We start from the raw sequence: 26767 nt of genomic DNA, 5'->3' as shown, positions 1-26767 counted from the left end.
TGACGGACTGCACGTTAAAAAAAAAAAAAAAAGAAAGAAAGAAAAACACACCAACGAACAAGAAAGTGAACATTTTAATACAGTTTCTTCCGAAACTGAACAACATTACTACACATTTCTGGGTAATCCCAAAGAGCCACAGTAGATATTCAGCTGGCGTGTTGAGGGGGTAAAATAAATCAATGAATAAATACATTTAAAATAAATACATTTAAAAAACAAATCGCAAAATCACCCTCTAAATCTCTCTCTGGCAAAATGAGCCGTCTCGCTAACACAGAGCCGCGCAGCCTTGAGTCGAGAACGGCTTTCACTACAGGGGATTTGGCTGGATACTGGAGCTATGACATCACTCCACTGAACCCTGTGTGGTGTGTCTATCTGGAGTTAAGACCAGTTGTCTGTGTGTGTGTGTGTGTGTGTGTGTGTCTGTGTGTGTGTATGTGCGTGTGTGTGTGTGTGTATGTGTTTTAGAGCTGTTCCAAGCCGACGTGGATGAGTTCTGCCAGTATTACGGGGGGAAGGACGACGCACTGTGCTTCCCAGACTTTCACCGAAAGCAACCGCGAGGGCCGGACTCCAACTACTTGGGAGAGGAGAAAATCGAAGAAATCAACAGGTTCATTGTGTTGTTTTTTTTTTTTCTTCCCCTCCCTTTTTCTTTCTTTCGTACGACGATTTACACTGTATTTTCTGGTTTAGATTATGCTTACGCAAGACGTTCTGCGACTGCGGAGAGACCTGTAAAAAATGCATTAGCATTTCTTATGTGTGTTTTTACTGGAACAAACCGTACATCTGAGGGCTTAGGAGTTTTGAACCTCTGCATCCACAGAAGTTTCCCTGTTTTGTTTTGGTTTTTTTTGTTAAAAAACCTCACACTCATTTTACCAGATCAGTATCTCTCTAAATTAGACTCATTTTAGGTCTTAGGCATCATATTACACAATCCAATTAGAATACGATGGCCTAGGGTTAGAGGGAGAGAAAGAAAAAGAGAGGGAGAGAGAGAGAGAGAGAGAGAGAGGTCATCTGGTACTGGGTGCTGGCTCTCTCTCTCTCTATCTCTCTCCCTCTCTTTCTTTCAGCAAGATCCCTTTTGTGTACACACAGAAGGTATGTGTTATCTGAGTATTCATCCCACCTCATGCATGTAGGGGTCAGCGAAGACGTGACACTCGTGAATGACCCTGCGTGTTAAACACACTGCATGTGCTGGTCTGATGGCTGGTGCCCCACCTGACCCCGCCCCCTTTTTCTGAAGTCTGTCGTGTCCCTGAATCCCTGTGTGTTTGTTCACAAACTGCCCCGAGTCGCTCTGGTGAGGACACCCAGTGAGCTCTCTGCAAACTTGCATTTATGGACGACCTTCAGGGCTGCCTAAACAAACAAACAAACAAACAAACAGAGAATTACAAAAGAAGAATGGCCTCAACTCTCTCAGTTTTGTATCAAGAACTTCATCACCTCACAGGGATCTAACTCAGGCTAACTCAGATCTCAGAGGAATCAGTGCTAAATGAAGAAACGGACAAACTGAAGTGGCATTAGCCGTAACGGTTCCTTTTTTTAGCACGCAAACACAGCGGCCAGACTCCTGTCATTACTGGCAGTAAATGGAAATGCCTACCTGGTGCCCAGTTACAACAGAGGTGTCTATCTCTATTTAACAATGTTACTAGAATTACAATAAATAAAATACAACCTCCTCTCCTCTCCTCTCCTCTCCTCTCCTCTCCTCTCCTCTCCTCTCCTCTCCTCTCCTCTACTCAGCTCTCTTTCTCTCCAGAGAGGAATGGTTAGCTTTTATGGGGCCCTGTTAGCCAAACGTTGTGGAACGAGGATTCCAGTGTGTGTTTGAAGAAAGTCCCCGAGCAAACGGCCGTTGTGTGGCTTAACATCATAACTCTTAAACAGACCTCCCAGTCGGCAAGAACGGAGAGTCAGCGACGCTCCAAACCCCTGGAAAAGTTAGGATTAACTATCAAACAGTCTAGGGAACAGATTACCTTTGCCAAGTAACAAAACTCATAATTTTTTTTTTGAAGAAGTGTAACTTAAAAGACTCATTTCTGAAAAAGTTTGAGTTGGATTTGCACATGCACATCAGCGAAAATTAGGAGCATTTATCAATTCGTTCTTTGAAGTAGTCGTTTTCAGTCTCTTTTTTTTTCGTGTTTATTAATAAATTAATAATATTGAGATCTGGCTCGCATGTGGGTGAGAGGTGGCGTGGGGCAAAACAGGGACAGGAGAGAGCTACCTTCTGACCGCTGTTTCCAATTCTTCATGGTAAAATTACCTCTAAGACCCTCCTCCTGTCTGGTGTCTCTCGACAAGTGTGCTGGCAGTAGCTTTTCCTGTGTGTGTGGGTCTGTGCGTGTGTATGTGTGTGTGTGTGTGTGTGTGTCCACACCCAGTATGAAGGGTGGTTTCCGGAAAAGTGCTCTTCGCAGCTTAACGGAACCACCTTGGTCCAGCATGACAGCACGACACTGTGGCCCATAATTCAGCCCTGTGAATGAACACAAGTTCATTACGCAAAATACCTTCAGTGTGTGTCTCTCCTTTATTGTTTATAGTGTTGCAATAAATCCTCTTGCCATGCCATGTCACCACATTAACACTAAAAAAGAACAGTGAAAGTGGATTGATCCACTGAGAATAATTAAAGCGACTGATCCACTGAAAGTGATTAAAATCTTCCCGTATGTTTTATGAGATGTCATTCGTCCTGCGTTGATGCTGACTTTATTACTGTTTTTCCAGGAAACACAAACAAAACTGTTACTGCGCCCAGGAACTGCTGAGTGGTCTCCGTCACCCGGTGGCTGTGGTCCACTGCGGAGACGGCTCCCAGCGCCTCTTCGTCTTAGAGAAGGAGGGGTTCGTCCGCATCTTGACCCACGACCTGGAGCTCCTCAAAGAGCCCTTCCTGGACATCCACAAATTGGTCCAGAGTGGTATGAAGGTAGGACTGGTGAGGCACAGTTTATATTCCGTTATTCTATTCTATTCTGTTCTGTTCTGTTCTGTTCTATTCTATTCTATTCTATTCTATTCTATTCTATTCTGTTCTGTTCTGTTCTGTTCTATTCTGTTCTGTTCTGTTTTATTCTATTCTATTCTATTCTATTCTGTTCTGTTTTATTCTATTCTATTCTATTCTATTCTATTCTATTATCATTCTTTCTTCTCTTTTCCTCTGTACTAATAATAACATTGCGTTCAGTTCTCTTTTTTTTTTTCTTAATGTTGTTCCTGTGGTTCAGTTCTTGACGTTCAGTCATGTGTTGACCGCACCCTAAAGAGCTTAGGATGTTACAGTAAATCTTCTCAAATCTTAACGGAATCTTCACATACTCACAGTCTTCTATCATCTTCCACCGTCGGCCGCGAGTTCAGCACGGATGAGGGGAAACACGTGTGTCTGGCATCAGGCGTCGTAATAATGAGAGGTTTTATAGAGAGGGATAGAGGGAGAGAGGGAGGGAGAGAGGGAGAGAGGGAGAAGAGCTACGTACGTTGTACCCCTTTGCGGTCTGGAATATTACAGGAAGCTGTGGACATGTCTGTACTTTTGAGAGGGGTGGGGGTGGGCAGGAGGCGGGGGGGGGGGATTAACACCCTGTTCTGACCTCCCACCGTCAGGAAAGTCTGCCCCCCCCCCCCCCGCCCCCAATACCCCCCCACCGGCTGGAAGGTGCAGACTCCTCTGTGAAAGATGTGTTGTTCCTCAGTTTGCTTTGGCACCTCCCCATTAAGGAAGAGAGAGAAAAGGAGTCGAAACACTCCCACCCGAAGGACCAAATCTCAAAGAGACACAATTACCACTTCCATTGATTTTTATTTTATTTTTCTTCTCCTCCTCGTTCTCCTCCTCCTCTTCGCTCCTTTCTCTCGCCTGCCTCTTGTTTCTGGGCAAAAAGCTGAGGGGGGAAACTGTTTTTCTTTTCTTCTCATCACTTAGCGAGGATACCAGAGTCATGATGTTGGCAAAGTGACACAGAGTTGTTTTCTGTGTGTGACTGTATGTGTCACTGTTTTCTTTTTCTGTTTTTTTCGCTACTGTTGAAACAGCCAGTGGAGATAAACCCTCAGTTGCTCTTAGAGGCTGATCACGATTTTTCTACATTTTGATGGGACGTCACTCTCGACACTTCAAGCCCTGTAAATTACACCTGCATGTACCTCATTGACAGTGTGTGTGTGCGTGTGTGTGTGTGTGTGTGTGTGTGTGTGTGTGTGTGTGTGTGTGTGTGAGCTTGCATGTCATTGTTTCGTCAGATGCCCCCCCCCCCAACCCCCAGCCCCAGCAGCAAAAAGTGCAGGCAATCACTGTGCTAGCTGCTTCTTTTGGAATTAATGTTTGGAGGGGAGGGGGCCTGTTTACGTACCTCGCGTTGTAATATTTACAAACAAGTTAGGGACGAGCCGTTTCAGAAAGACTGAGAATGTTCCTCACCCCCCCACCCCCCACCCCCCCCCCCCCCACGCTTGTTTGTGTCCTTATCCGGATAAAACGTAATTTGTTAGAGATAAAACAGTAATTGAGTCAATTAGAGGAGTCATCCCCAGGAGTCATATTCTGTGAAGACTCGCCGCGCTCGGGTGGAAGCGCGCTGCTTCCCGGCGTGTTTACTCCAAACGTCAACGCCGTTTTGCCCCCTTTGTGTCAGCGCGGGAAGGTCTCCCTGGAGACCTCGCTCAGGAACAGAGAGAAAGAGACACAGATAACGATTTTTTTTTTTTTTTTTTTTTTTTTTTTATCGCAACTTTGATTCTAATGTACTGTGTTTCCTGCGACCACCCCCCACCACCACCCCCTCAGCCCTGTCACCTCCCCTCCCCTGTGTTTTCGAATCCCCCCGATGACAATTATGACAAAACCGCTGGAAACAATACTCCGCTGGCTGTAGGAGAGACTGCCTCGAGCAGCACCGTGGGTGTTCCTCGAAGAAACCCTATCTCTCCGTTCTCAGTTCCTCTACACACATACACACACACACACACACACATACACACACACACACACACACACACACACACACACACCTCCCTTTCAATTATCCATCCATCCCACATAAAGAGCTACTTCCAAACCATATTTTTTCCACTCTCTCTCCCTCTTTCTCTCTCTCTCTCTCTCTCTCTCTCTGTGTGTCCCTGACAGTTAAAATCATATCACTCCAACTTTTTCAGGTGTTGCAGTTATTATCGTTAGATGAAACTGTCAGAATATCTGTCATCGGGTAGTTTCAGCGAATTGGCTCCTCGACAGTATTGCTGGCAGGCCCTTGTTACGTTACAGCAGCGCTTTTTTGGTGCGTCTCTTTGCGGTTTCTCACGTGGCGACTTGGAATTGCGCTCGTTGCCGTGAAAGTGTGTGGTCTTTCGCTATGAGCTCGTCATCACGCAAGGTCTCTCGCACGCTCCTACGTGCTAGTCGCAACCACTGCGTTCCAGTTCATTCCAGCCGTACACCAGTGCCTAACAGTAGTATGTGACGTTGAGAGTTTGAGAGCGGTTAGAAGCAGAGGTGACTTTGTCCAAATAAACTTGTTTTGGGTGGCTCTCCTTCAAAAAGAGTCTTTTTTCAGATACTGCAGTACACTGGTGCGTGTTGATCTTTTTGTTTTGTATGGGGCAGAGGGAGAGAGAGACAGACGGAGCAGGAGAGGGAAGGGGTAAGTGTTGCCATGATTTGAAGTACACTGAAAAAAAAAAAGAAAACGCGGACCTGTTCCGTTGTTGTGTCTGTCAGGCTAAAGCACACGGTGAGATGAAGACATCTGTGCACAATGTGAGCGAGACTCCACCGAAGTACATTAGCCAGCATGAACGAGGCCAGCTGTAATAAAATATTTCTTGCAGAAACAAATAGTTCACAGCGTGTTATCCTTTCTGTCACACACCAGCTGTTGGGCTCGTTCAAGTCGAGACAGACCAAGGGGGACACTCTGCAGTGTCCAAGATAAGAGCCCCGGGGTCATGACAAATGGATCTCTTCTTCGCTCCTTCCTCAGTGCGCCTAAAAAGAATCCCTTTGGGAAATGGTCTCCCCTCCGCTATCGTATCACATGCCGCCGGGGTTTGGATTGCATAAAGAAACCCAGATGAAGTTGCGGAGCACCTGTGGCTGGAGAGATTTTTTGGTTTGTGACAGAAAGCAGCAGTTGTAACGTATGAATGTTTGAACGTCGGACAAACATTCATTTGTGTCCGATGAAGTGATCCGGCCCCCCCACCCCCCCCAACACCTCCCACTTGTTTCCCGCCTTTTGTCTTTTGTTTTACTTTTTCTTTCCAAGAGAGGTTATCATGACCTGATAAATGTTCCAGTTTTTGTGTATGATTGGGGGGGGGGGGGGGGGGGGGGGTCATAGCGTCTGAACAGGTGGAAGGATTGTCAGGGTTAGACTAAGCCCTGCTGGGTTTTCATTATGTTGCCCTGCAAAAGGTAAAAAAAAAAATTAAGGCTCCGAATTAGCGAGAACATATGTGGATGATGGCCTTTGAGGTAGACGTGCAATTGTTTTTCTCCAATCAGCTCTGATGGAATGCCTCTTTTTTTTTTTTTGGAGGGGCGGGTTGTCTGAGCCAATGTGGATCAAAAGGTGCTCAGCAACAGTGTTCAAGCCAAACCATGCATCATGCCCTGAAAGGAGAGCAGCTGCCCGAGGGGAATGAGGGTGGGGGTTAGCATTGGGGGGTGGGGGGGAGGGGTGTTTGGGGGGGGGGGGGGTAACGGTAGCACTCTACACTCCCTGCTTCTGGCTCCCGTTCTGCCTCCGTTGGAATGTTGCTGGCATTCTTTTTTCCCCCTCTCTCACTCTCCCTGTCTTTCGTGCTCTCTCTCTCTCTTGCTCTATCCTTCCTTCCTCTGAATGCCGTCAAAAAAAAAAAGTCCTGTGGAAAACTGATACTGCGCACAACAGATAGACAACAAGCTGGACAGATATAGGCAGAAATGTATGAGTTACACCATATGACGTTCCCCTTTATCAAAGCAGGACCATATGTGAAATTTGAAATAATATGGATGATGCCAGAAGGGCAGACGGATGTCATTTGTATGCGGCCGAAATCAGGCGTAATGACCTCATCGCCTCAAACATGACTGTGTTCTTCCACGACCGCCGATCGCCACAAAAGTCTCATAAAGACACTCAGTACCTTTTGAACTCGAAACCAAAACCCGAAAGACCGCGGTAAAGACACGTTGTCCGTCCTCTGGCGACAAACGGTCTAATGGAGCTTGCGTGGTGTTGTGAGAATGAAGGAGGTGGTCATGGCCGCTAACGAGCCGTCCTCAGCAGATTGAGCTGGACTTCCACAGTGATGGATGGGCCCGGGCTGGCTCTGAGTTTGTCCTCACTTAATCACTCCTCATTTGGGCCCGGAGAAACGGACCTAAAGAACCCTGTTTGTTTCTTATGGTTCTTTATTAGCTTGGGCTGTGCCTACTTGCTGAGGGAATGATCATTAGCAAAAGACAAAAAAAAAGAAGCGAATATTTCAGTTCATTTACAGTCGCTTCTTGGTGGTCCTTGGCGGGAGATCACAGGACCCTGTGGAATTCCGGCTGTAACCCGCTTCCTCTCTGTTTGTTTTGGGAATCAGGTCAGTGCGTTGGGAGTCCCACACATCGGTCAAGTGTTTCAAGGTAGTTTCTTGGAAAGGAAAGGTCTTCTGAAATTAAGTCGTTTTCACTGCACACAACCAAATTGCAGGCAACCGATTCTGGTTCGGTTGTTGCTTCAGACTGCTCATATGAAACGTGTTTCCTGAACATCAATCTGTTTTCTATCATCGATAAACGATGACCATTCTATGTAGCCAGAGTTTCATCTTTGTCGGGAAACTGGATCCAGTTGAGTGAAGAACACCTATCTGAAACCGAGTCAAGATTGCTACTGTCTGAAGTACTTTGAACAAGACCTTTCACTGGCAGCGTAAAAAGGTTTTTTTTTTGGTGCAGTTGAACCAGTAAGCCTATAAACCAGTATGCATCTGTCAATTTCACAATTCTCTTTTCCATTTTGCGGTGGGATTTGAGGAACGCTGGAATGTTGATTACGTAGCCCCCTCTAAAGCCACTTTATGAACCGTTCCAAGGCATTCCCAAGCCGCAGGACCCTCAGGCTTGTGTCCGTGCCGCTGGGCCGTCCGACTTGGATTAGCTCACCGCAGCCCAACAGTTTCTCTCTGACCAATTTATGATCTGTGTGTTTTGGCTGGAGTCACAGGGCAGAACCACACTGTCAACTCAAAGCAGTCCACTGCCCACACACACACACACATATACACACCTCCCTTTTTTTCTTTTTTTTTTTTGCTAAATTCCTGTGAGATACAAGGAAGGGAATGCCACAAAACATAAACGGGCAACAGTTTGTTTACATCATTTTGTTTGGTTCCTTGTTGACTCGACAGCCAGCGTTGTGTCATCATGATCAAAAAAAAGGGAAAAAAAAAGAAATTTCCATTAGTGTCGCCTCTCATCCAACCCCCCCCCCCCCCCCCCCCCCAAAGCAACAACTGATCCAAAAAAATGTCAAACACTCATCTGAAACATTCTTAACGCATAAGCCTGGCATTCTGTTCATTCTTTGTAACTTTTATGAAAAAAAACAGAAAGAGAGAAAAGGAGAGAGAGAGAGAAGAGGAAGAAAGACCAAGCTGATTGCTTAGCCTAGGGACCAAAACGATATAGGCCCTTATTACAGCTGACGATGACAGGGGGACCACCAGAGTAGTGACAACTGATGTAGCTGCCTCCAGGATGAGACAAAGGTTTACCTATTACACAAGCAATTTCACTGTTTTCTATATATGTTGCCAAGACAGTGGGAATTGGCAGCTCGCTCCTTGTTTAGGGTTTTTTTTTTCTTTCATTCTTTTATTCTTCCTTTTGCTTTAGCTTTCTTCCTTCAGATTTTGCACGGATTAAAAACAGAGAGAGAGAGAGAGAGAGAGAGTAGGTTGGGAGGGAGGAGTGGAGGGGTTGGTTTGAAGGACTCCTGGACTTTTGTGCTCTCTATAAACTGCAAGCAAGCTAATAAATTCTTTCAGCCTCTCCGAGTAGCATTCACGGATATCCCCAAAAGATTACACACACAAATCACCCGCACAATGGAGACCGCGAGGAGGCAGGGGCATCGCATGGGGGCCCAGCCCCATATAACCAGCCCAGGGGTAAAGGAGGGGGGGGGTTGGGGTGGGAGGTGGAGGGTGTGTGAGGGGGGGGGGGGGCACAAGGGTAGGCCTGGAGTCAAACGTTTTATAATCATTTGTAATGTAGTAGTCAAGGAGAGGCTAAGGCAGGAAAATGAGAGAGTGAGCAGAAGGGACCTGGGGGAACTGGGTCCCATATGGAGAAAGCAAGAGAGGAGAGAGTGTGAAAAAAAAAACCAAGAGATGGAAAAGAACAGAATAAGAAAGAAGGGAAGAAGAGAAGAAAGGGACGTGAAGTGGAATGAAGAGGGGGGGTGTTAGGTTAGCCCAACCTTTTCTTTTTTTTTTTTTCTTTTTTTTTTTTAAAGGAGCATAATTAACTTGTGAATCCTTTGTGTTCTTTATCTGACTTGCAGGGCGGGGATGAAAGGGGTTTGCTAAGCCTTGCATTCCACCCCAATTATAAGAAAAATGGCAAGCTTTATGTTTCCTACACAACCAACCAGGAACGCTGGGCGATTGGACCGCACGACCACATACTCCGTGTGGTAGAGTTCACCGTCTCCAGGTATTTAAAAAAAAAAAAAAAAGCAGGCCGTGTGTCACTGTTCTTTTTGACCATCCAAACCATGAGCTGTGTAAAACAAACAAACAAACAAACAAACAAACAAAGGTCGAGGTAGCATGGTTATAAGTGACGAATAAGATGATGAGATAGTCCAGTCAAGTGAACGGATTTTCTTTCTTTCTTTCTTTCTTTCTTTTTTTCTTTCTTTCTTTCTTATTTTTTTCCCGCGGTTTTTATGGGATCCAAAGCCAAAGGCTGCCAGAGTCAAATGTGTGTTCACTGACACTGATGGATGCTTTTGCGGCATTATGTAACAACAGTGTGTAATTAAACGACTTCTCTTAATGACGACTCTGATGTGCTTTATGCTTGGATGCGCTGTCGTGTTGCAAAACACTCCCCGTAATTAAGAAAACAAACTAGTTAAAGCATTGTGTTTTATTATCACAAAATTACAGCTGTACATTCACGTTAAAAACCATATTTCAACTGGTAATTTAAAACTTGGCAGCGTCTTGCGAGTTAGACAGGATTATTCAGGATGCCAAGTGAGGAGGTTAATGTGTGTGTGCAATACCAAACCTACAGCTCAGAAATCATTTTCAAGTCTAAGGATTTTTCTCTGTGAGGAAATATCGAAATTCTCTGTGCCCAGAAGATATAGAATCTGTAATTTCACCCCATGAGGACCCAAAAAAAAAAAAAAACAGTTAAGCTTTTGTTCATGATGAATTCCTGGAATTGCCACAAACTATAATGATTCTTATTGGGAAATGCATCCAACAGAGTCTCCAGATGACAAGCTAATTAAACATCCTAAATTGCTAGCTCACTTGTTTTATCTTGCAAAGCATTTTTCTCTCTCTCTCTGTGGTTTTACTTCACTGACAGCATAATCTACAGTATCTTTTGTTAACTACAAGGTACCCTCATGACCTTCTCGTTCAGTATGGATGTGATTACCCTTCAAAGATCATATCGTTCGAGTCATTAATTTTCTATATTTCTTCTTATTTGTTCTGTGATGAGTAATAACTAACTTTGTTGACAAAAGACTGATGTGCTACGGGTGCCTGACTTGGTGTCATCTTGACGCATCCATAGGAAAAACCCCAATCAGGTGGACACTAGGACCACGCGGGTCCTAATGGAGGTGGCAGAGCTGCACAGGAAACACCTCGGAGGGCAACTGCTGTTTGGACCCGACGGGCTCCTGCACATTTTCCTGGGGGACGGCATGATCACGCTGGACGACATGGAAGAGATGGACGGGCTGAGGTAAAATGGATGACCTTTGCCTGGCGATCTAGACGAGGTCTTGGTTAAACAGCATCTCGGATAGAGTGGGGGTATTCCACCAAAACGGGACCTTTCAGGAATCCAGATGACGAGAGTCAGCAGCGAGGGGGAGGGGTTCATACTGGACTGGCTCATGGTTGTGGCCCAATTTATCACACTAACTTAGAAATCCCGCTTTGTCAAAGGTCCCAATCGTCAGTTTTTAGTCATCTTTAGACTTGTCAACGTTATAATTGGGTAAGCATTCTAGAATAGCAGGGGGAAAGTTGCTGAATATATAGAGAAAACATGTAGCTGTGTTTTCCAATATAGCTTAATGAGGGTCTAACAATAAGACTAAATCAGGTTTGTTTGTTTTGGGCCAGAACTATAAAGGACTCGGCAACCAGCATACAGTGTGATTTCATATAGATCCTGGCTTTTTAACTGACCAGTCAAACATACTGTTGACGCCCACGTTGATTAGATTCACAGAACTCCGCTCACCAGCTTCGCAAGGATATAATTATAATCTGCGAAACTTAAAAAACAAAGCCTTAGCCGTGACGTCCTCTCAGAGTTTAGTGACTCTTTTCGGGGTTTTTTTTTCGCTCCCTCCCTCCAGTGATTTCACAGGATCAGCGCTGAGGGTAGACGTGGACACGGACAGCTGCTCGGCCCCGTACTCGATACCCAAGAACAACCCGTACTTCAACAGCACCAACCAGCCACCAGAACTTTTCGCCCATGGACTTCACGACCCAGGCAGGTGGGTGAGAGCAAAAACACAAGGTGCACCCACACAACTCCACATGTAAGAAGGGCAGTGCGATTCTAATTAATCTGGCGTGACGGTGTTGAGGCAACAAGGGAACTGCATGCCTGCTTAGGTCGAACCGATTTAATTGTGAGATTGTAATCTCTGTTTGTAATCTGGTCAAGGTTTATCCCCATGCCGTCCGACAGAGGACGTAACTTGTGCCGTGGCGGAATAAATAATACGGCTTTGTCGATGAAATGTATCATGACAGGACTGCCACACTGTTCTTCACAAACCCACGGTCTGCATGTTCCATTTATTCATTTTCTTGTAGGTGCGCAGTGGATCGGCACCAAACGAACAACAACGGTAGTCTACTGATAATGTGTACAGATTCCACTGGAAGGAACACGTCGACGGGAAGAATTCTGCAGATCGTGAAGGGGAGAGATTATGGTATGTTCCGTGGTTTTTCCTTTATAAGATCACCCACACTGAAGAATACACTACGCTTGGTTTTCCTTCCATCCAATGACTGACTTAAGAACCATTAGAGCCTGTTTTAGTGGCGTGTAATAATGTGTCCTTTGGAATTTTATTTTTGTCAGATGACTCCGTAACTTGTGTTAATTCCCAAAAAACCTTTTGCGACTTGCCTGTCATCACCAAGACACAAATGACTGCAGTAGACTTCAGGGGCACAATGGTTGAATTCTCCCAGACTGTGAGCACCAGATTTTTATGGGACACATCAGCTATGAGAGAGCAACGCTGAGCAGAAATACGAGCTGCAAAATTTGTGAAGATTCTCAGTCGAAACGTCGTTTGCCAGGGGAATGTGGGATCTTATCCACAAATATGATTTATCTCTGTCAGTTACAATGAGCTTTAAGATGATGGTTTAGCACTGTTGAAACGCAGCATCGAAGATGGCAGTCAGTCCATCTCTCAACTGCAAAGGCCTGAGGGCCTAATCGATACCATAAGTTCCCCAAAAATGCTATTTCCTGTGGAAAAAAAAAAATTATTGCATTTGGTTTAGATTACAGTGCTACCCCTGGCCCCCACCCCCCAATCCCTTCCCAACTTGCCCAACAAAACAGCCTGCTGATTGGGCCAAATTACTCTAAACACCATGCTATTTACAGTATTGCCAAGGTGAATGAGTTAGTTCATTAAATCCACGTTTATGGTCTCACAGGTTTCTGACTGTAGCATTATAGTATTGGACTTTCCCAAACATTGCAGTAACTACACTTACACACACACACACACACACACTCTCTCTCTGTCTCACTCACGTGAACTCATTAGGAATAGCGATATTACTCGCTAGATAGCTTTCTGACTCGTGTTTTCTGTTCTCGTAAATGTGAGAAATTAACCCGGGCGTTAGCTGAACGTTACTAAGGTCGTTTAGTGCGAAAATGTACACAGTGGGCAGCCATCTAAATTCAGTCAGACACTGTAGAGGGTTTTTTAACAGCCTCGAGACCCAGCTAATTAAAACCACCTCTTGTGAAGTGTTAACAGACTCCTGACAAGCTGCAGTAAACATGGATACGTCTTTTGGATTCTTACACAAACAATGAGAGCAGGATTCTCTTTTATTATGGAGATAAAACCAAATGGGAGATCATTACGCCACGGTTTTTGGAAGTACGTGAAAATTAAGTCATGTTTTCTGGACACGGGGAGCACATCTCACTTATTTCTTCACGGAGTTTGAAAAAAAAAAAAATGAGTCATTTAGGAAAATTCTAGCCATCCGTGTGAGGCTGAGTGTCAGCTATGAGTCAAACGGTCTTTAACAATAAGGACTATGAGGAAAACATGATGACAGTATTATCCTCAATGTCCGTTTATCATTATGTCGTTAGAGTTACGTTCGCAGTGCATGACCTGACTCATTTTGACAATTTACATATTATAATGACTTACAAGGCTCAGATACATGATTCCCTCTTTAACTCTGAGCCCAAAAGTAATTATTAATACGATACAACTCAGTGCTGTACCAAACACTAACAGTCTAGTCGACTGATGAATATTCATATTTCAGCTCAAGAAACAGACTGGCGATTACTAGGCCGCCATGTACGCTAATAATGTGAATCATTACTCTGTGTTTATGGGTGACGTACTTCCATACAGTGGTGTGTAACATTTGTGCAACTCCAGAGACACTTACAGATTTAACAGTATCATGAGACCATAATCTGTCTATGATCTGTTTGTGACCTTGTAATACCACACAGATGTGAGGAGTAAAATGTAACTAATTCTTGTACGAGTTATTTTAGGATGCATCCTGCAGATTTGGAAAGTGCTCTCATATAACCAGTGTTTCCAAATTCCAGTCCTTGAGAAACACTAGGGAGCACATTTCAATTACTGCCTAACAGCAGCACACCAATTTGAAGATGCCAAGGGAAGAGTAATCAGTAGATATGTTAAATCAACTACGGTTAGAGCAAAAACTCTGCCATTTAGAGGCACCGTTGTAAATTGAAGCGCATTTAATGGTGTGAATGGTATCGATGTGGTCCGCACTGAATTTGCTGGTTCAGTCATTTCCTACGGCCAAAGGCTATTTCCTAGCCACGGCGGAAAATAAAGTGCTCTGATTGGCTCCAGGTTTGCTTTGCCTGTGATGCTTGGAGGGCTGCTTACGTTAATGTGTTTTTGTTCTTTTGCAGAAAATGAACCGTCCATTTTTGACCTGAGGTCTACGGGATCCTCGGCTCCTGTCGGTGGATTCGTTTATAGAGGCTGTCAATCCAGACGGCTGTACGGAAGTTACGTATTCGGGAACAAAAATGGGTACGTTCTCAAAACGAAATGTAGGTTAGCGTAATGATATGAAATTACCCAGGACTGTGTCAACTTATGTTTTGTTTAACATTACGTAACACAGCCCTCCTAATTATAGGTATTTTCACAGAATAACGCAAAAGTGCTTTAAAAAGCATTTTACATTTTTACCAACATTGGCTTAAAACCGACAATTACATTAGAACTTCTTAAAAGGATTTCTTTTCTTTTTTTTTCTTTTGTTCCTGTGCAATTAAATCTCAGCTCCCAGGGATTTAGCCTTAATCCTGACAATTACAGTTGCCAAATATGCCACCTATACTGTGGTTGTATCCATGGCAACACAAACTGTTCCTTCTGCTCATGTCAGGGGAAAAAACACCACATTGCTCTGTAAATTGAGACAGATTTTCCTACCCTTTAAGTGGGCCACATATTGTTTGCACTTTTCACTGGTTTGGAACTGATCCCTTATCCACAGTCAGTCTACCATCCTTCAATAACAATGAAAGATAAGTTACGGAAATCTAGCAGGACATGGGTTTTTTTCTCTTTTCTTTTTCTTTCTTTTTTCGGTGTTCTCTTTTTTGTGGTTTTTACAAAATATGAACTAGAAGCATGTTGATGCCATTTTTTGATCTATTTTGTCATGACACAGTGAGTTCAAGGTGTTTGGTGTGTGTTTCTTTATCATGTTTGTGAAGGTTAATTTGAGTCTTGATAAGACGTAAAACTTAAGAATTTATCATGACATTCCACCAAATGTCAAAGTAGATCATAAAGCTGTGACATGCACAAACATTTAGCAAATGTATCAGTTCTGACATAAAAAGAACAAGGAGTATTCTGTGATCTTTGACCGTTGTCATTGGGACTGTGAGCTCTGTGAAGTTCATTGGTCAGTATATTGATGTTTTAGGAACTTGTGGATCCTTCAGAAACCAACAGCAGATAAACCATGGCAAGAAAAGGCCCTGTGCTTGGGAGGCACCAGTTCCTGTGGCTCTTCTTTGGCCGGCCAGATCCTGGGCTTTGGTGAAGATGAACAAGGTGAGTGGAGCGTCAACTCTTTAGAAGGTCCCGTGCGATCAGCAGTGTCCTCAACACTTATGCTTCACCCTCCACCATGTTATTTTCTTTGTTGTCAAACCTCGCGATACGAGTTTAAGACAGTGCGATTTGAAGTGCAAGTTCAATACAAAATCTGTTTTAAGCCAGACTTTCTTTCCACAAGAAAAAGAACCGCTTGACAGTTCTGGAGTTTGGGAGACCCCCCTGTTTTAAAGACTGATGGGGCACTCCACATAAAACAATGAGGCATTTATCATCATAAACCCCCCACCCCCCTACCCCACAGTGTAATGTAAAAATAGGTTCTGTCAGATAGAGGAATGAGTATGAACATTAACCCATCGCGTTGGCTTTGGGTTGGTTTGTTGATGGAGGGAGCTCTTGTTTCACGCAAGCCAACGCTGGAAAAAAGGAAGCCTTGCCTCTCAAATTTAGGGAGTCACCCGGAGGTGATACTCACCAGAGTACCAACAGAGGTCACAGGGGAAAACCTACTCCCCCTATCCTATCTGAGCCGCCAATTCCCATAAAAAAAGAAAAAAAAAAAAAAACCTCCTTCCTTCATGGCACATTCCACTGTGACACTAAACTCTTTTAGCCTCCTGACAGATGACTTCCTCCCCCTCGCTGCTGACAGAAGATATGACTGGGAATCAAAGGTCAGAATGATTTGTCAGGGGGTCGGGTTTCCACTGGCAAGTCCGCTCCGTTTCCCAAAGCTTGCTTGCACGTTGTAGACCTCTGCCAATGCTAACAGAGTTTCTTTCGCTCTCTGGGATGGTTACCAGTGGCATGTATTTGGGCTTTTGTGCCAGAGACTGTGACGGAGTTCCTTTAACGTCATAAAGCAGAAGATCAGGTCACAGAATATCTGACAGTCAAGAGTTCACCCTGCCAACTTGTTCCTTGTCTGACTCAACTCCTGACAACTCGCCATTAGCTTGCGCTATGCTATCCCATAAAACCCGCCCCACACCCCCAAAATTCCCAGCATATGACAAAGAACATGAGCGTATTTTGAACTGAAGCCCTACTGCAAGCGTGACAAAAGAATCTAACCTCTTCACTTGCCAGCCCTGAGAAATCTGCAAAGGCAAGATAGCATTTGGTGGAGACTTTGGCACACGAGAGGCATTCGTTGGAGGCCTGGGCTGAGATCCCATATGACTGTTTCACTTGACACATGTTTACAATCTGCAAGGCACTGTGCTGCAAGCCATGTACCTCATTAAATTACTCGCATGGTTCCAGTCATGGAGCTTCAAAACCAAAAATGTTCCCAGAGACAAGTGCATTCAAGCAGGGAATGGTGGTTGGTTTTGTTGGTTTGAGGTTTTTTTTTTTTTTTTTTTTTTTTTCCGATAGGGGTAGAACAAGCGTATGTATATGAATAATTCTGTGTTTTCTGCATTGGCTCACGGTTTGCGTCTCTATGCATGCGCCCTCATTTTTTTTTTTTTTTTATCTCCTGTAGGTGAGGTCTACATTTTGGCATCCAGTAAAACCTTGTCAGCGCAGGCACACAGCGGTAAGCTCTACAAGCTGGTGGACCCCAAAAGGTACAGTGTGTGTTTCTTTCATTGGTACACACCTCTAATCTCACTGACTGTCAATCAGGAGTAGACGACTGAGCACCCACGGTGCCATAGTCCAGCACCTAATCTAATAATAGAGTCAAATACTCACATGGTCAGCAGGACCTTAATAAAATGAATCGCATGTGTTTGAGTCCAGTATAGTGCAGCTTTTCAGGAAGAGAAGGGGGTTACGTACAGCTGCCTACACCTGTCTACACCTTCCTATATTGACTTAGACCTGCCTAGACCCGCCCATACCTGTGTACACCTGTCTACACCTGCCTAGACCAGCCTACACCTGCTGACATCTGTTCATACCCATCTACATATGCCTACCCCTGATATAGAACAGTATCTGTCAATTTACAGATACATGCCTCTCTTTAGCTGTTAGAGGTGAATTAGTGACCAAAAAAAAAGCATTTACACTTTCCACAAGTAATGTCTGTGTGTGTGTGTGTGTGTGTGTGTGTGTGTGTGTGTGTGTGAGTGAGACAGAGAGAAAGAGAGAAAGAGAGAGAGAGAGAGACAGAAGCAGAGGGAGGCATTTATACAATCTAAAATGGACTTTGTTGGGGCACTATTCTGTCTGCAACCAAAAAATCAGCCCCATCACAGGTAAAGCTCATAGGAGTGTCTGGAGCAGTGATTAGCCCTGCTGTACTGCAGGGCCCATCCACATCTGAGGTCATTTGTGTGGCCAGTGTCCCCTAAGAAGGGTGGGTCTACCAAGAGTCAGAGGATGGAAACACATGCACACACATACACACACACACACACACACACATAACACACACACACACACACACCATGTATCCCCCTTTAAACAAATCATCACGTAGCAGCCAGCCCTAGCCAATACAAACCTCGGCCATAATTGGAGAGTAAGCATACCATTTCCAAATGTTAGTGTAACGTGTTTCTAACACCAACTCTGTGGAGGTGGCTTGGGCAGGGCTGGTTAACAGGGAGAGCATGTGTGGTCCAGCGAGTATTTTCCGAGCTTTGACAGGACTTACGCTCTCCGGAGAAACCTACGCACCTGTCGACACCAGCAGGAATGTTTTCCTTCAGATCCAAGGGCGTATTTAAATGTTTGTGTATGTGTGTAAGTGTGTGTGTGTGTGTGTGTGTGTGTGTCTGTGTATTTGTGTGTCTGTGTGTGTGTGTGTGTGTGTGTGAACATGAAATTCATCACTTAGACACTGACACACACACACACACACACACACACATTCACACAAAGTCTTAGTCATTTGCGGTCCCAGGTTGATGTATTTCAGCTCATTCTAACAAACACGACAGATGTGAACTAAGTTGGCTGAAATTCTTAATCACTTATGTATGTTCATGTACCTCGTTCCATATGCCCTAATTTGTCCCATGTGTTTTTACACTGTTTTTTCCTTTTTTAAAAAAAAAAAGAAAAGAGTATTTTCGATAATGACGGACCTTTAAAATATGTTGTTCACGTCAAGCCAAATACATGTGACATCTCATCTTTCAGAAACACATCGGGCACATGAAGTCCCTCATAACCACTGCCAAATAATCACGTATGTTCACATAATTGAACTGATGTATATCATCTCCACCAAGAAAGACATTTCATTAGGCACATACAACGCAGCTGAAACTCTTAATTCGATCCAAACGCAACGCAAAGCCTGTTTTCACTTTTCTTTCTCGTATAACACCGCTCTTCTGCTGGAAGGATTAACTGCGCGTCTGAGGAAAATGTAACACAACTTTTGCTTAGCAGGCGAATCTATTCAGAGCTCCGCAGTTTGACTTTGTAACACAAATAACCCCCGAAAAAAAAAAGGGGGTCTCGATCTAACGTTACCTCAAAAAACCGACCCTGTTCTTGGAGTTCTCAGTTTGTTTTTGTTTTTCTTGTCTTTTTTTTTCTTTTCTTTTTTTTTAAATTTTTTTTGTGGGAGTTACAATTTGAAGTGGAACACGGCTTAATTATTTCTAGGTGATGACAGAACCACCCAAGTCTTAATGCCATTAATTACCCCACAGATGTTTCCACAAACTTCCCAAGTCTAGGCCTCTTCGACTCGGACTCTCTTATTTATGTTTTCTGGCATTGCCGCGGTTTTCCAAGGAGCAATTCTTTCCACCATCGATTGGGGTTGTTTAGTCTGTTGGACCTGCAGCGTCGGTTCTGCTGTTACACACCCTGTCAGTTTTTTTACAGGATCTTATTACCAAACAGACAAGAGAAGGGGGTGCGGGGGAGAAGGGGGGGGGGGGGGGGTTGGGGGGTGGGTAGTAACATCACTTCTTGACCTCACGTGCACTACCCCAGTGGTCTTAATTTACCCATGCCTGTGACCTGGAGACTTCAGGGCGGATGTTTTCAGCTTGGCGTAACTTGGCGTAGCGTGGCGTAACACGCTGTTTTGATTTTTGCCTCTGCATGGCATTGGATAGCAGATCTGGAGGATACTAGGTGTCTGTGCGTGTGTCTGTGTGAGTGCGTGTGTGTGTGAGTGCGTGTGTGTGTGTTTGTTTATGCGTGCACAATTGAAGGTATGACAGGGGTTGTCACGTCATGTCAAGTACAATCAAAAGAGACGTTTTGGTAAACACGTCATGCCGGGCTGCTTGTGAGGCTGCTAAGCGTGGAATAACAAATAAAACCGCTGTACACCAAGAAACCAGTAGATGTCTGCGTCCCATGTGGACTACAGAGGATTCTGGGATTGTTTATGGGGTACTGGCACTGGCAAGAAGGATGGAACAGCTTAATTAAAACAGCTGAGATTCTGTGGAAGCGTTCAGTACCATGTTTGTCATGTCTCATTTTCTTGTCTCTGTCTTCACATCTTATCTGGCCTAAAATGAGCTCTGCGTAATGTCTGATTGAGATTTAGCGACGCCTCATTGAAATATGGCTTATCTCAATGGACTTGCCACACACAGGCAGAGGGGAGTCATGGGAGTTGTAGTCGTTTTTTTTTTTTTTTAGAAATGTATTTATGCCTGTTCTTCGAATGAATCCCTAGAGAAGAACCACTGAGACAAATCCATTTAGTCATCAGATTAAAATAAAGGATGAGACAGAGAGTGAAACAGACAGAGACAAACTGAAATTGTCATTGCTAAGATTTTTGTTGACTCTTTTATTGTAGGCTACTGTCCACTGTTTGCAGCTGTGAGTTTTAATCAGTTCTTTTTTCTTTATGCGTCTCCTGAGGTTCAGAGGAAAGCAAACATTTGACTTCGCTTCCCTATTTCCAAACTCATCTGGCTATTATTTAATTATTTATTTATTTATTTATTTTTCACTGAAATTCCTGGTATTTTGTTGTGGAAATTTGAACATCGGTTCCACACCTGTAAACCACCATTCCTGTTGGAGTGTTTAGTTACGTTTCTTACCCCGAAAACTGAAAAATTTCCAAGTCTGTCTCTGCAAGCATCTGTCAGAAGGAGATAATAAATTTTTCCCAGATTCAGGGCCTGAATTGCTCTGGGTTCACAGATGTAATCCCAGCCGCGGAGGGTCCTTCAGTCTGTGAATAGATTATCCGAGAGCCCCCCCCCCCCTCCTTTTTTTTAACGCCCTACATTCGTTCTGGAAGTCATAAATTATGTTTAAAAGCAAGGAGGTGAGAGTGTGAGTGTATTTGTGCCTGTGACAAGAAAAGATGGCTTCACAAAAACACGCTTTTTGAAAAATGTTCGCTCTCTCTTGAGCCCATAGCGCCCCCCCCCCCACACACACCCCCCAAAGAATACTCAACCAAAGAGCCTTTTTATTGGACACTCTCCCCTAAATCTCCCATCAGCTTACAACTGTGTTCGCCCTCTTGACAAAACAGGAACGCGGCAGTGATGGGGCTGAATAGCGTACAGCTACAATACACAGTAAATTTTTTGACACAATGTACGCACAAAGGCTTTTTAACAATGGACGGAGATGACAAAAAAAAGGAGATGGGGTAGGTTAAGTCAAACAGAGAAATCCTAATGAAGTCCAGTCAGGACCCCCCTCCACACACACACACACACACACACTATAACCCTGCCTTTTGCTTTTCCCTTTTGTTTGGTTTGGTTTTTGTTTTTGTTTTTGTTTTGCTGTTTTGGTTTTGTTTTGAGTTTTTTGGGAGTTAGAGTTGTTTTGCACTCTGGGGTTTTTGTTCATTTGTTTTTGTTTTTGTTTGTTTATTTGTTTAATTCATGTTTCACATGGAGCGCATCTCAGGTCACATTTAAAAGTGAACGAGTCCAGTGCTCACAGGTACGAACTCCATGTGGAAAAAAAAAAACCCAAAACAGCGCAGTGTTTCTAATTCTTTAGATCAGATCCAAGGGTAACTCTTAATTTTCTATTAATTTTTGTAAAAAGTAATCTTCACGTCACCATGACAACATAAGGCATGGGTTCGACTCTCTCTGAATTTATCATCTGCATCCCCATCTCTATCATGTCATCCTAATCCTAATCCTAATCCCGTCCTTAAATTCCTCAAACCCAGTAACCTACACCCTAACTCCTCATCAGCCGAGATGTACTGGGAAGAGCTGAGCTGGGACCAGTGCGGTGTAACTGGGTCCCAGCGGACCAGAAAAGAGCGCCCGGGCAGTTGATGTGTTTGCGCCTCCCCGTAGCCGCTCTCGAACCCCGGGCCCGCAGTCGCTTTGATTCTCCTCACGAGCCCGGAGCCGTCCCTTAACCTATCGGTCTTGTGTTTTATGCCTGTGGCCTCCCCTCCTGGAGCTGATGCATTCCCACCGTGCCTGTTGACCCAGCTGCCTTTGTCAAGTGCTGAGGCGGCAGGTGTTGTTTTCACGGCCACCCTGTCAGTAATGCAAACTCTTTAGTATCGCGCCTGACCCCCGCACCATTAACCGTGTTGGCCCAGTCCTCAGGGGAGGAACCTCTTTTCTCTCTTTTTCCCCTCCCTCATTCTCTCTCTCTCTCTCTCTCTCTCTCTCTCTCTCTCTCTCTCTTCAGCTCTCTCTGTTTCTTTCCCTACCTCTCTTTCCTCTTCACTTTTTTTTCAACAACATGCTGCCTCCCTCCCTCTCTCTCTCTCTCTCTCACTCCCACACACACACACACACACACACACACACAAAAACAGGCAGTGTGGATGGGAAAAAAGGGACAGACCTGATGTGGGTGCTGAAAACAGGAGGGAGGGAGGGAGGTAGCGGACGGGGGGGGGGGGGGGGCGGCATGGGAACTAACACACACACCCCCCTTCCACCACACCCCAGTCCTCCACCTCCCCCCCCCCCCAGGCCAGACCCTGCCAGAGCCCCCGCCTCTCACCACCCTCTTTCTGCCATCAGTCACTACAGCTGTCAGGGCAGATCCCAGCCCCTCTCTCTCTCTCTCTCTCTCTCTCCCTCTCTCTCTCTTACACACACTCACACAGAAGAGCTGATTATAACTGAACATTACTGTCCCATTTAAAGGTGGGACATGGTTTCCTTATCATTGAGACAAGACGAAACGACTGATCTCTTACGTTAATATACATTTGTAACATATTCTCTTAGTTGAAAAAGTAATGTTAAAAGACACATGCACATAATTAAATGAATACATGTGGCCAGGAGTTGTTTCTGCCATTTGTGAAAATAACTCGGCACAGAAAGCCAAGCGGATGACTGGAAGGCCTTGGCCTGTGTATTTTGTATGGACAACTCAACTACCTTTTCTCTACTAACTAACCTCATAGTAGCTGTGGACTATGGAGAGCACCATTCAGCAGATCTGTTTAATCTACGTGATGTAAAATTGTGTCATTTAGAACCTTTACTGTCTCATTGTGTGTTGACGTCTCAACGTGTGTGAACTAATGTTGCACATGGTTACGGGAGTTTAAGGGAACATTGGAGTCAGGAGGACAGAGTTTGTTTTAGAGGTCAAATGTGGTCTTAGACGGAGTGACTTTTTGGAAATGTATTTTTCATTTTTCTCACCATTAAAATCTTTGCTAGCTCCCAATACCCACCTCAATTTCCTATACGCCCTCTCCAGTGAGACACAAACAGGAAGTGACCTCATCAGGAGCACCTCAGCCTGTTTCCCATGTAGTTCTATCTTCAACAGTGCGAAATTTGTGTGTGTGTGTGTGTGTGTTACAGGGAAAGAGAGAGAAAGTGTATTTGAGAGAGAGGGAAAGAGCTGGAGAATGTGTGTGTGTGTGTGTGTGTGTCAGGTTTGTCAACAGCCTCACTAATTGAGAAACATGTCGATGTTTCCCTGGCTCATTAAGCTGTGTTTGGCTGGGCCGGCCTGCGGCATGTTTAGAGAACAGCCCCCCCCTCCTCACCCCACCCCACACCCCAACCCCCAAGGCCCCCCCCCCCCCCCCCTCAACAGTTCCCATCCAGAGTTACTCCCTGTGACATCCAGCTTTCGCATTTCAACCCTGTTACACGCACAAACCGCCTTACGCTCTCCAGACCGCAGTGACCTGTAACTCATCAGGCTGCTCATGTGTGATTCATTTTCCTCTAATAATCATGTGCCTCTCCAACTGGGTACATACATTCGTTCATTTGTGAGTGTGTGTGTTTGTGTTTGTGTGTGTGTGTGTGTGTGTGTGTGTGTGTGTGTGTGTGCACTCTTTATTGGTGATCATATCTGGTGTACACAAGAAGGGCTATGGATTTTGTCTTAGACTTTGTGATAGACAGACAGACAGACAGACAGATAGATAGATAGATAGATAGATAGATAGATAGATGGTCATACTCTCCCTTGTTCAGAGGCAAAAAACACTTTTAACAGCATTGATGGACTGACTAATGCACTGATTGATTGATTTATTGATTGATTGATTGATTGATTGATTATTGACTCATTATGACTCTATCCAAACTACGGTGATATTATTTTAAGACACAGTCAGTGAGTCCCTAAGGCAGATCTAAGCCATAGGGTTGTATGGTTCTCTGTTGACGTGTGGCTGTGGTTGTGACATGTGGCTGTGTGGGTCCTGTAGGCCCCAGGTCCCTAAGGAATGTCGCAGGCAGGTGGAGGCCCCAGAGATGCTGAGCACAGCTTGCTCACGGCAGTGCAAGAACGGCCACTGCACCCCAACCGGGAAGTGTTGCTGCAGCCCAGGCTGGGAGGGACCCTTCTGTAGAATTGGTGAGTTAGATATTCATGCACACACACACACACACACATACGCCCACACATACACACACACATACACACACACACATACTCACACCCATACACAATTGCAAATTGGCCACATTTGATAGTTTCTCTGGAAAATGTTGCTTATCACTATTACACCAGTATTCCCAGGAAGCAGTTTAATGGGAACAGTAAAAATGTGACCCGATCCGCGGCCGCAGACACACACGCCCACAGACGCACATTTCCGAGGAATAAAGGGACGTCTTTGTGTCTTTTTCCCTCAGCCAAGTGTGAGCCCGCCTGTCGTAACGGCGGAGTCTGCATGGAGCCCAACAAGTGTCTCTGCAAGAGCGGCTTCTCCGGAGCCCAGTGCGAGAAAGGCGAACGAGGAGCTAAGGGCGACCAGGAAAAAGACGGAATCCTGGACCACATCATCGATATGACCTCTTACCTGCTAGACCTCACCTCTTACATTGTATAGGGACAGAGAGCGAGAGAGAAAGCGTGAGAGAGAGAGAGAGAGAGAGAAAGAGAGAGAGAGAGAGAGAGAGAGAGAGAGTGAAAGAGAGTGTGGGGTTGTCTAATCTGCTCCCCCATGAGTAGACTGAACTCAAAGGAGACCGGAGGCTTTTAGCCTTTGGCCAGCAAAACCCTTATCAAACCTCCATCTGACCAGCACCCGATTCTCCAATCTACCTGTCTGCTCTGGTCTTATGAGCTCCACGCCTCTGTTCTCTGAAGGCCTCCCTGTGACCCCCCCAACACCCCACTCCACCCCCCAACCGATCGCCTCAGAACACACACACACACACACTCACACACACACACACACACTTACGGACAGCCATGCCGTGAAAACCTTCTCCCATGGTTGGAGAGATGGTTGTTGCATTCCGTGACAGGACTGGGTAGGACTTGATGGTATTCCAGAAAAATTCGAGGGATGTTCCTCTTCCTCAGTGTGTGGGTTGGTGGGTAGACTCTGTTCCAGTGCCCAGTGGCCCTGCAGTACACACTGTCAGCCCAGACACTGAGATCTTCCTCAGACCATTTATTCACTCTCGACACGCGGGCAACCTCCAGTTGGACATCCAGGTTGGAAATCTGAATACCCAACCAGACCTAACGGAAAGATATCATTCCTCCAAGTTCAGACTTTTGAAGTGAACCTACACCACACAACACACATGGCTCACTTGCAGTTTGTTAGGGGGGGGGGGAATCTCTGAAAGGCCAGTCCAGCGAACTGAACCATTGGATGCCCAGGTGTGCCCAGGATTCAGGGTCCTAAATACTAGCAGCGAGCCTTAATCTTCAAGTACAGGAAGAAAAAAAAACAACTAAAAACGAAACATAACTGAACGTACCAATATGACCTTGACAATGCCAGGTTGTTCCAACCTTGAGGGCTCCAATGTCCAGAGTTTTAAATAATGTATACATGTATAATATATCTGGTCACTGTTGTTGAGGATCTTAGAGCCTGTGAAGGAACAGGGAAAGCTTTCTACTTAAAATCGTTGTTCCACAAAATTTTGCCAAAACCGTCAGGCATATTGCTACAAAAGTTCCCGTCAGAATAAAAAGGCCTAATGGGCAGTCCGTTAGAAGCCTAGTCAAAGCTCTAGAAGAAGGAAAATCCTCAGACACGATGAAGCTTTTTGAGCGATTTGAGCGGGTGAGTCCGTGTACTCATCTAGTCGAGTTAGCGCACGCCGCGGCCTCTAATCCACAGCGTGCGTGTGCTCTCTTTTTTTTTTTTTTTTTTTTTTTTTTACCACGAGATGAAACAGAGAGGTAGTGAGACTCAAAACTTCTGAAAGAATGTTTGCGACCGTCACTTTGATTATCTTTTTTTTTTTACTTTTTCTTTTTTTTTTTACACTGTTATGTCAGAGATTCCTTTTTTTTACAGGTACGCATAAAAAAATGTTTAAAAAATGATCTTTGAGCTACCAACTACTTCTTTGGTCAGGGTTAAGGTTTTCAAAAAAAAAAAACGTCTGTTTTCAGTGACCATGCAAGCTGCTTTCAACACAAAGGAAATGTACCTGTATTTCATTTTGACAGTAGTTATGTAGGTATATATACATCTATATGTACACACAGATCCTTTTTGTGTGGGGAATGAGCTAATTCTTTGTAATCCTAGTTGAAACACCTGTTTTTTTTTCCCAGAAGTGTTTTGTGCTAACTACACTACCATTAATCTTTCTCTTTATTGAATGCAAAGACTGACTTGTGGCTACAAGCCATATTCATTTCGGTTGGCGGATGTTTGCAAAGTTTTAGTCAATTTTACGATCTTTTTTTTTTAATTATTATTATTTTTAACCTTTTTTTTTTTTTTTTACACTGAACCATATTCAGATATCATATTCAAAAAGAGAAAGAAC

At 44.6% G+C, this 26767-nt stretch overlaps 1 protein-coding gene across 2 annotated transcripts in view; it reads left to right on the top strand.

Moving 5' to 3' along the window:
- The window catches only part of hhip (hedgehog interacting protein), a 35069-nt gene extending 8930 nt beyond the window's left edge, over positions 1-26139 (top strand). The window contains exons 3-13 of one of the 2 annotated variants that reach the window (XM_030787687.1): positions 475-619; positions 2770-2971; positions 9594-9745; positions 10850-11023; positions 11649-11792; positions 12118-12239; positions 14483-14606; positions 15517-15647; positions 17143-17227; positions 24226-24374; positions 24656-26139. In XM_030787687.1, coding sequence (XP_030643547.1) covers positions 475-619; positions 2770-2971; positions 9594-9745; positions 10850-11023; positions 11649-11792; positions 12118-12239; positions 14483-14606; positions 15517-15647; positions 17143-17227; positions 24226-24374; positions 24656-24852 — 1625 coding nt within the window. In that variant the 3' untranslated portion in view covers positions 24853-26139. Of the gene's footprint in view, positions 1-474; positions 620-2769; positions 2981-9593; positions 9746-10849; positions 11024-11648; positions 11793-12117; positions 12240-14482; positions 14607-15516; positions 15648-17142; positions 17228-24225; positions 24375-24655 lie in introns of both variants that reach the window. The other variant, XM_030787686.1, reaches the window with a different exon arrangement.
- Positions 26140-26767: the final 628 nt, after the last annotated feature.

Source organism: Chanos chanos, chromosome 11 (assembly GCF_902362185.1).
Source record: "Chanos chanos chromosome 11, fChaCha1.1, whole genome shotgun sequence".
Classification (NCBI taxonomy): domain Eukaryota; kingdom Metazoa; phylum Chordata; class Actinopteri; order Gonorynchiformes; family Chanidae; genus Chanos; species Chanos chanos.
The sequence above is the reverse complement of the archived record's forward strand: the minus strand, read 5'-3'. Positions and strand labels throughout refer to the sequence as shown.